Here is a 10,905-nt window from a genome sequence, read left to right on the forward strand (position 1 = left end):
TGTGTAAGTGCCAATTTGTCTATTCAAATTCAGTGGAGATTCATGTAGCTTCCATTCTCTATTGCTCCTTCCTAGCTAAGTTATTTCTTTATTTTTATTTTTTTTTAAACCCTTTCCCTCCATCTTAGAATTGACTGGGTATTGGTTTTAAGGCAGAAGAGTGGTAAGGGCTAGGCAATGGGGATTAGGTGACTTGCCCAGGGTCATACAGCTAGGAAATATCTGAGGCCAGATTTGAACCCAGGACCTCCCACCTCTGGACCTGACTCAAACCACTGAGCTACCCAGCTGCCCCCTATTTCTTTATTTTTGAATGTAATTGCCACATTTAACAGGAATATATATATATATATATATATACACACACACACACTCAAGGACACTTATCCTTTAAATTTTGCCCATAGATCATTTATAATTTAGTGCTCTTTAGTCAATAAGTGGGTGTTGTTCTTTTTCAGAGGCTTGTGATTTGGGAAGTTTATATACATTTACATATAATACATAATTATGACATAATTATCTATTATATAAAATATATAAATGTATATTCTATAAGTATAATAATATGTTTACATATAATACATAATTATATATTGGGGGGATAGAAATATTTGCTCATAACGTATTTCTTGATCTCTTATAGAAAGAAACTGTTGAGCTGAGTCCCACAGGAAGACCAAAGCGCCGAAGCAGAAAATTGATTAATTACAGTACATTTGATGATGATAATATGCCTGATGAGTTAGAAAAATTGATCAGCCAAATGCAACCCGAGATGGAAACACAAAGGTTTGTATTTACATAAGTATTTTCATATCAAAGAGTATTTTTAATGTCCGCTATTCATGTCTGTACTTTTTTCTAGACCTGTGGTTGAAATGAGTATTCCTATAGAATCAGAGGTTAATCTAAAGCTACAAAACATTATGATGCTTCTTCGAAAATGTTGTAACCACCCATACCTCATTGAGTACCCTCTAGATCCTGTCACACAAGAATTTCAGGTAAATGACTAAATAACATTTGATAATTTGATCTCTCTTAACTTCTTGATTTTGATTTTTACCTATCTTAACTTTTTTGTGTGTGATTTCATTGATGTGGGGAGCTTCCACTTTGGAAACTCTGCTAGTGCCAATATGTATCTTATTCTTAAATGCTTGGGTACTAAAAGCTTGATGATTAATTTGCCCAGGGTCTCAGGGGAAGTATATTTCAGAGGCAGGACTTGACCTTTGGTCTTCTAATATCTGAGGCTAGTCCTTTATCCACTAGACCACTGATGGGCAAACTATTCCCCTTGGGCCAGATTCCAAGCTGAAGTTTGCCCATCACTGCTTTAAGCAATTTCCTAATCACTGTATCTGGATTTGGGGGCGTAGTGAATAGGGAATTGCTTAAAGCAGTGATGGGCAAACTTCAGCTTGGAATCTGGCCCAAGGGGAATAGTTTGCCCATCACTAGACTATTCTGTTTATTATTTAAAAGTATATATTTGATTTGGTATAAGTTGCCATATTATTGTTAGGAACATTTTCTAATACTGCCTCTTATTGGGGGGAGGGGTGGAAATCCTCAGTAGGATCAGAATGCAATTCATTATACTTATGTGGACCTTTACTGCTAAATTTCTGTATGTTATATTTGTAGCCAAATTAACAATTTTAACTTTCTGAAATTGAAAGTTACTTTTTTTAGAAAAAAATCATTATTTTCCTATATTATATCAAAATTTGGTTGTACAGGGCTAGAGTAAGATGAACCTTTCTGGTAGCAACTTTAGTCAAGTGTCCAAGCTGATTTTAAAAAAAGTGTAAAGAATTAACTGATTTTTTTCATTCATTTATTAGCTTTTTACTTTTTTATTAAGAAGTTATCTGATATCACTGCATAGGAAATTAATAACATACTGGCTGTTGAAGAGCCTACAGGTTGATTTAATTTTTCCTTTTGTTTATATGGCTCTTGAGTATATTACACTCCCTTAAAAAGTACATTTAAATTTATTTTGAGAATTGACCGGCTTGACCAGTTGATTTAAAATTTTAACAGTAAGAAACCCAGAACTTCCCTTGAGCCACATTTATGTGGCACTTTAAAATTTATAAAATGCTTTTCATATGCTACTCTTTATTTTTATTACAACCCTGAGTTAAGAAATAGGCTTAGAAAGATTGAGCCATACCTGATCCCTTTATCTACATCTGTTTCTAGTTAGTTCCCACTCTGTTCTAAATCCTTCTCATTCATATAGCCCTATTCCACTTTGGCATAAAGCTGTTTGCATTGGTTTAGTTTAAGAAATTATTTCTACCTCTTTCTATATTACATTAATTTCTTAATTTATCACTCCTGTTCCCTAACCATCAAGCTATAAAATGAATAAATAGATGAATGAATGAATGAGAAAGGGGAAAACCAGTTCAGCAAATGTAACCCAAGACTTAATAGTGTTTCATGCTATGAGACATGCTTCATGTTTCTCACTTCTGCAGATAAGATTGGGAAGTTTGTATAATTCTTATTCAGGTCCAAGTTACTTTACATTGTCATTATTGTGTGCTTTGTTTTCCTGCTTCTCTGTCATACACGTTGATGGTATTATATGTGGGTTTCACACATATAATCGTTTCCTTCTTTCAACTCAGGGATTCTATAATTACAGTTGCAGTATTAGTTGTCAGGCTTTTGATGCTTACTGAATGAAAGGAATATTTTAAAATGTGATACCTTGTTACTAATGTTTATTCTTTTTTTTCTTAATTTGCCTTTAAGATTAATGAAGAATTAGTGACAAGTTCAGGGAAATTCTTAATTCTGGATCGAATGCTTCCAGAACTCAAAAACAGAGGTCATAAGGTATTAAGTTATTTTTGTTTTTTTTTTAAACCCTTACCTTCTGTGTAAGAATCAATACTGGGTATTGGTTCTAAGGCAGAAGAGCGGCAAGGGCTAGGCAATGGGGGTTAAGTGACTTGCCCAGGGTCACACAGTTAGGAAATGTCTGAGGCCAAATTTGAACCCAGGACCTCCCGTCTCTAGGCCTGGCTCTTAATTCACTGAGCCACCCAGTTGCCACCACAGTATTAAGTTTTAATTGGAAACTAATTTTGTTCAATAATTGTGTATCTCAGCAATCAAACATTCAGTAATATGTACTTTTCAGGTGCTGCTTTTTTCACAAATGACAATGATGTTGGATATCTTGATGGATTACTGTTATCTTAGAAATTACAGCTTTAGCCGATTGGATGGATCCATGTCCTATGTAGAAAGAGAAGAAAATGTAAGGTCGTGTTTATGTGATTCACTTTTTGAAAATGTTCATTTTATTGATACTTGGCTTCATTGTTTAGATAAATGTATCATTGAGACCCTTCCTCATTCTTCTATCAAAAAGTGGCTGGAGAAATAGTAATTAGGAATAAGAGAAAGGCCCAGTGGCAGTTTTTACTACAGTCAAGGGAGTACTATCAGCAATTAAATCCTCTCCTTTGTCTATTTATAACATTCTAAAATAGAAGTATTATTCCTGCGGGTATTTTTCCTCTTGTTTCTAACTTAACTCTCCATAATCTGTCCCTGACATTTTTCATTTCTGTTAAAGGGAAAATTTACCTGAGTCAAGCCAATGATTCATTACCTTACATAGAGAGAATTTAAATACTCAGTGTTTCCTCAATACTGAGGATGCACTCTGTATATGACAGGCATACTTTTCCTAAGATTAAGACCAGTCAGTGTATTTGGGTGATAACATCTCTTTCATCTTAATAAAAGGTAATGATCTTCATGTTTTTCATTTGTAACACTATTTTTTGTGGAACTGATGGCTCTCTGAAATGTCATTTGCTCATTGATATTTTTATAAACTATTTAATAACCTTAGGATTTATCTGTAGGTGAGTCTTCAACAGAAAACCATACAAGTAGGATGGACAGATAGTGTGTGCTAAAGAGATACAGTTCTTGGCTTTGGCTTTGAAGGATAGATAGAAAGAACTAGGAATGACCTTAGTCAGAAGCATGGCCTGATTAATGTCATGATAGCAGCAGACCATCTTGAGTTCTGAGAACAGCAATAGAATAGACCTGAGTGGCACAGAGAATTTATTAGAATGATGGAGTTGGGGCAAGAAGGGTGTTCCCAGATGATTAGAACACTAGGCAAAAGAACTTAGAATTTTATCTAATAGAAAATGGGGTACCCTGAAGATATTTGGGAAGGGGGCAGGAATGATATGAAATTGGTGTTTGAGGACCATTAATATGGAAGATCCTATGAAGGATGGATTTTTGGGAATTACTTAGGATTGGGGAAATAATCTGTATTGTCAAACTAAAATTGAAACAGGGGCTATTAAACCATACATAATGATCCCTGTGAGCTGCATAATGACTTAGAAAATCACATTAGTATTATCTATGTTCTGTTGCATCTTAATTTTGTTAAACATTTCCCAATTTCATTTTAATCTGATTCTGGACAAGCTTCAATTCAGAAATTCATTAAGGGATTCCTTACCAGGTTGGCTGCATTGAGCATGAATTTTACAGAGATAACAACTCATGAAAATACAGATGAATTGTGATTTGTAATAGTGGAGGGAATACTCATAATTGTGGATCTTTGAAATATTGGAGTAAACTATAGTCTATTTCAGTTTATTTGGTTTGGCCAAGATACTTGAGATTCTGTTGGACTTGTCAGCTTTAGTTCTTAATTTCCTTTTACTAAGTCCTTTTTTTTCCTTTTAGATGCACAAGTTCAACACAGATCCTGAAGTTTTCCTCTTTTTAGTTAGTACTCGAGCTGGTGGTCTAGGGATTAATTTAACTGCAGCAGACACGGTTATCATTTATGATAGTGATTGGGTAAGTTCAGTGGAACTGGGATTTTTTTTTTTTTTATTCTGAATTCTTGTTGGAAAGAAATTTGTTCAGGAAAATTTTTAGTGATAACTTCAGTTTTATATCACCTACATTTCCCAAAGTATATCTCCACATGGATATCCCAATGTGTACCTCTCCCAACTCTTCTCAGAAAACATCCTTTATAACTCAGAATTTTTTAAAAACTAAAAGTACACATACACATTAAAAAAAGTCTATTGTCTACAGTCTTTCATACCTGCAATTTCCCATCTTTGTAAAGGAAGAAGGAAAGTTAGGATTTTGTTTTTAATTAATTTCCTAAATTGTCAGCATATCCATTTTAGAACATTAGATCATTTCTTATATACTACCATTCTTTCTAACTTGCAGAACTTAGAGTGAATTTGTCTTTCATTTTTGAGTGTTCTCACTATGAAGGAAAAGTTGACGAAATAAGATACTATAGTTTAAAATGTATTATACTTTCACCTTTTTATTCTGCTAGAATTTTGTATATTGATTCTATTATAAATTTAAGCTAATATTATTGGTATGGTATATCTTTTATTTCAAGAATCCTCAGTCTGATCTTCAGGCCCAAGATAGGTGTCACAGAATTGGGCAAACAAAACCAGTTGTTGTATATCGTCTTGTGACAGCAAATACTGTTGACCAGAAAATTGTGGAGAGAGCAGCTGCCAAGAGGAGGCTGGAAAAACTCATCATCCACAAAAGTAAAGAAAACTTTTGTAGTAAAGTTCTTGTGCTACTAATATATTCCCTAGGAAGTTGGTCTGCAGTACTTTGCTTTGCCTTTTTAAAAAAAGGTCATTTTATTTTCCCTAACTAGATTTAGAGGGGGCAGAGCTGAGGTAGGGAGGAATGAAGTGATAGGGATTTGAATTATGGGGATTCCAAGCTTTTCAATTACATATTATACATTTTGTGAGTAATGGTGAAAATAACTGAAATAGGATAGTCTTGCTGTAGTGTCAGACTCAAAATAGAAATGGGAGATCCTGACACTACATAAGGATACCTATAGGCTACATGTCAACATTGAAAACTCACATGTTAAAGACATATCATTTATGTTCTTTTGTGTTTTTATTTTGTTGAATATTCCTAATTAAGTTTTAATCTGGTTTGAACTGCACTAGGTTGTATATTTGACACCTCTGGTTTAGAGGGTGAGTTTAGGGTTTGGGGTAATAATTGATGGGGTTTTGTGAGTATGTTTAGTTTGAAGTAACAATGAGACATTTCAGTTGTGATGGTAAAGCAGACAGTTGTATGTGTGGTACGAAAGTATGATGGAATCATGGTAGGATTCTTATAAAACGACATAAAAAAAGCTTTGTTGCCATCAACAATGATTATATAATTCTTTTCATTGAAAGTTAGTTTACACTAAAATGTAATTTTGCCTTTAATTCCATCTCTGCAAAAAGAAGAGAATACATATATTTACTTCACTATGTATTCATAAACCATTAGCAAATAAATGTTTGCCCAAATATTGACATTTTATTTCGTTGCTAGTTGGATAATTTGGTTGCTTCTTCATAGTCATTTAATATACTTACTATAGACTGGGTAAATTTGTATTTGTAATATTATTGTACATAATAGTTATCTTTTCTGTAAGCAGTGATACATAAATTGTTTTTTAAGAACTTAAGTATTAATTTTTTGATATTCTGTAGATTTAGGCATGCTTAGTGTTTTTTGTTTTTATTTACAATATTTTAATTTAGCTTGGAAAATTTTTCATAGCTGAGTATTTTTTTATATTTCTTTTAAAATGTTTTTAGATCATTTCAAAGGTGGTAAATCTGGATTAAGTCAATCTAAAACCTTCTTGGATCCTCAGGAATTGATGGAATTACTAAAATCCAGAGACTATGAAAGGTAGAATTTTATTTTAGTTTTTAAAAAAAACCTTTAAAGTTATATTTCTCTATATAAAATTACATGATATATATTTCTCTTTAGGGAAGTAAAAGGATCAAGGGAGAAAGTTATCAGTGATAAAGATTTGGAATTGTTGCTTGATCGGAGTGACCTAATTGGTAAGCATGTGTCCCCTCAAGGAGCAATCTTCAAATTTACCAATTGGTTTTATTATAGTTGTGCTTATAGTTTACTCTTTAAGTCTAAATCTTGAAAGGAAATTCTGTGCATCTTCAGAGGTTTTCAGCATCGTCATGGAACAGAATACATTATAGTTTTGTGATCTTTTGTACTCTTAATAGATGGTATCGGCTTCAGTCACTGAATTGTGATGATGAGGTAGTGTGTTGAGTTTTTAGTTCTCTAATTCTGTCCTTTTTTGCTCCTCAACCATAGACTTTTTATCAGTTTTACTCTAATTTAGCAATAATTGAAAGGAAAAATAAGGTAACGTTGAATTCTCAAAGGGAATGATGCTGTTTTTCTCATCCTTTTGACTGTTTGTTAGATTAGCAGTAATAGTGCAGCATAGATATAAAGTGGCACCATATCCTAATCCTATCTTATTCACACTTTGATTGACAAGCTTTTTTTTTAAGCACTTACCTACTAAATCCCAAAATCAATATTATGCATTAAGGATACAAACAGATAAAGAGAAACAATTCCTACTTTCAAAGAGGATGATTTATCTAGTGATGGTGAAGATCTTATGTTAGAGGGAAGAGTCTCTGGCAGTTAAGATTTTCAAATGAAGTGAAAAATAAGAGATATCAGAGATAATAAAAATGTACAATCCTTGTGTTAATTATCCACTTCTGCTATAACAGATTCAGTCAATCAGAATTTATTAAGTGCTTGCTGTGTGTATATCAGGCTGTGCTGAGTAGGTGGTAATACAAAGAAAGGCAAAGACATTCTCTGACATTGAGGAATTCATAAGATCATAGGGGGGAGATAATATGCAAACAGTTATGTACAAACAAGATATAGACAGGATAAATCGGGGATAATCTCAGAGGGAAGGCTAAGATTAATGAGAATTGAGAAGGACTTCTTGCAGAAGATAGTATTTTGCTTACACAAATAGAAACCAGAAAAACCAGGAAACATCATTGGAGTTGAAGTCAGAGTATGGATTCAAATCCTATTTCTAGTATTAAGTACTTATGTAATTTCATTGCCCTGGATTTGAAGTCAGGATATGTGGGTTCAAATCTCACTCCTGATATTTTCTAGGTGTGTAACCGTAGCCTATTCTCTTGCTCTTTGGATTCTATTTTCCTTATTTTTAAAATGGAGCTCTATAGCATTTTATTGCTATCACAGTCATTGAGGGGAAGCATTTTAAACACTTTGTTAGTTGTTCTCTTGGGGTCTTATGTGTTGTGAGTGATTATTGATGGGAAAGATGAGAAGTGAATTAGAAAAGTTCATTTTTTTTCTATAGGGAAGGTAATCAAATGATGATACTAAGTATATATGTTGTCTCCCACAATTGTTGCTTAGCACACACTTAAGATAAATGAACTGCATCTCATGTTTATTAACAGTGGCTTCCAATTCTTTTTGTTCATAGACCCTCAAGTTAAAAAAAATTAGAATTCATTCTCTGCCTCTTTATAGACACAAAATTATTATATTATTAGTATGTAATTAGTATGTGACACATACTAATAATAAAATATACTAATCATGTACATTATAAAATATAGTAATAATGTGGTTTAGTAATTGTAAAGTCTAGTTCTAAGGCTGCCATAATTGAAAAATATATTTAAAAAATATCCAAATATAAATGGTTGCACCAACCATGTAAAGATTTTTATCAAAATCTAAGCAGTAAATTTTTGTCTTTGTGGAAGAGGATGTTCTCTTAAGGTCAGGTCCACATTCCAGGTCCTGTTCCACATGGAGAGCAGGGAGATATCAAAAGGACAGTTAGCAAAATGGGCAGGCTCTAGATTTTCATGGTGTTGGATGAATGGCTTTCATCTGCTTCTAAGCTGGGTGGGTTGGGAGTAGGGTAGGATAACAGGGAGTTAAGGGTCTTGGGAAAGGAGGGTTATAATTCTGAAAGTACCTTTTTTTGTTTGCTACTTAAGATCTAAGCCTACCGATAATATCATTCACTATGTTTTACTTCTTGCTAGCTGCTGCTATGTCTGCTTTTCTCAGACTCCTTGCTGAGATTCCTCACAGCACTTAGTGGGCCTCTTTTGTTCTGGTTTTTTTTGGGGGGAGGGGAGGGCCCTACTGCTTCAGGGGAGGTAAAATAAGGGTTAGACTAGTATGGTGGTTATGCTTTTGTTGCTTTTTTATATTTTGGGATAGAAGAATGACAAAGTGAGTCTAGGAAATCCCTTCCTCTATTTGTGAATGCATGTGTTTTGTTTTTTTTATTTTTTATTTTTTACAGCATTCACAATTTGCAAATGGCTGGGAAAGTTGATTCAAATGTCCGTAAATGTTGAAGTTAGAAATTTTCAGTAGAATACAAATTAATTTAAAAACATGATAATAATTGTACTATGAGTATATTGCTTTAGAATATAATGTTTTTGGTTAAAGTTCTGATGTCTTATGTTTCTTTCATAGATCAAATGAAAGCCTCTGTGCCAGTTAAAGAGAAAGTGGGAATTTTCAAGGTTTTAGAAAATTCTGAAGACTCAGATGCTGAATGTATGTTCTGAATCAGGATGTAAAGAATCACCTTAAAGTGGGTCCTTATTCACATAAAGTGATATACTTGTTGCTTTTGAAATCCGGTTAATCTATCCATGTTTTTGTTTTCAGTTATTTGTAACAGCTTACATTAACAGGTGCAATCTATTTTTAATAGATGGTAGCTTTCTGAGCCTTGATAAGAACAAAAGAAGAAACATGTTAGATTCAGATTTTCCTGTAACTTTTGAGTTCTAGTAATGTTCTTGTTAAAGGCCATTGTATACTTAAAACATTGCCAGATTTATACAGTCTTCCTGTGGAAGTTTTTGCATGTCTTTCTGCATTTCCCCTTATACCTCCCCCACGAATACAGTTTATAGATAATTTTGCTTCAATTATGGAGTTGGGATAGAATGGGAAGAAGGGGGAGATTGGAAATATGGTTTATTTTGTTTTGTAAGCAAAATTGTATAATTTTAGTGTTCATTGCTATAACCTGTTTTTCCAAATAAATGTTCATTATTGTAAGATGACCGAATCAGATTCTTTTCTTAGGTAGTGGGTCATATGAAGTATTATTCATTGTAATGGTCCTATGATAGGTCTTAGGATCATACTTCCACCTTCAGTAACAAAGCTCACTTCTCTGGCCAAGGAAACAGAATAAATAGACTGATGTTGACTATTTGGGGAGGTGAAAAGAGGCCTCGAGGATGTAGAAAGTGATTGGTTTTGTAATTATATTTTACTTCAGAACATATTTTGGCTATAGTTTTGGTATGCGCTAAATTTGTCAATCTCCCTTCTCCCTTCTGTAGAGTAGAGGGGGGGTATAACTGTTTTTGCAGAATTTCTATTGTCAGTTAAGGTTTTTGAATCTTGGGAAAGAGTTTCAGTTGGACTTGAGAACTCGTGGAGGGAACCAGGGTCCAGCTGAGCTCCTCCTTCTTGAGATTGAAACCTAGCTTAGTTTTGCAGTTTTTGAGATTTGTTAATTTAGATAAATCCTTTGAATCTCCCTACCCTACCTTATTTCCTACCTTCATTTCCTTACCTGAATATCTGAGAAAAGTGAATAGGAGAGTGTATCAGAGTTAGTTTAAATCTGTGAGAGTTTAGTCCTACCCTGGCAACAAATTATTTATTGAGTCTTTATATCCAACTTCCAAACCCCTTTTGATTTCAAAATCACCTTGAGAGCTGAGTAAAGGCAGGTCCTTTCTCAGTCTCACATTCTTGCTTCCCTTCCCCCACCTAAGGTTTCTCTAAAGGGCTGTTAGGGCTTCCTTGATCCTCTACCCTGTCAATCTATCCTAGAAGACAATAAACCCCTTTTGTGTTTAAACAAGACCTTTTGCTATTTCATTAGTTAATCGGTAAGAGAGGGAGGAAGGGGAAAGAGAAACA

General features: G+C 33.7%; 1 protein-coding gene across 1 annotated transcript in view; it reads left to right on the forward strand.

Moving 5' to 3' along the window:
• HELLS (helicase, lymphoid specific) overlaps positions 1–9,983 on the forward strand; it is a 31,065-nt gene extending 21,082 nt beyond the window's left edge. The window contains exons 14-22 of the mRNA XM_044665698.1: positions 647–792; positions 869–1,007; positions 2,779–2,862; positions 3,170–3,289; positions 4,762–4,878; positions 5,453–5,612; positions 6,693–6,789; positions 6,874–6,950; positions 9,430–9,983. Coding sequence (XP_044521633.1) covers positions 647–792; positions 869–1,007; positions 2,779–2,862; positions 3,170–3,289; positions 4,762–4,878; positions 5,453–5,612; positions 6,693–6,789; positions 6,874–6,950; positions 9,430–9,524 — 1,035 coding nt within the window. The 3' untranslated portion in view covers positions 9,525–9,983. The remainder of the gene's footprint in view (positions 1–646; positions 793–868; positions 1,008–2,778; positions 2,863–3,169; positions 3,290–4,761; positions 4,879–5,452; positions 5,613–6,692; positions 6,790–6,873; positions 6,951–9,429) is intronic.
• The last annotated feature ends 922 nt before the right edge of the window (positions 9,984–10,905 follow it).

This window comes from Gracilinanus agilis, chromosome 2 (assembly GCF_016433145.1).
Source record: "Gracilinanus agilis isolate LMUSP501 chromosome 2, AgileGrace, whole genome shotgun sequence".
In the NCBI taxonomy this organism is placed as follows: domain Eukaryota; kingdom Metazoa; phylum Chordata; class Mammalia; order Didelphimorphia; family Didelphidae; genus Gracilinanus; species Gracilinanus agilis.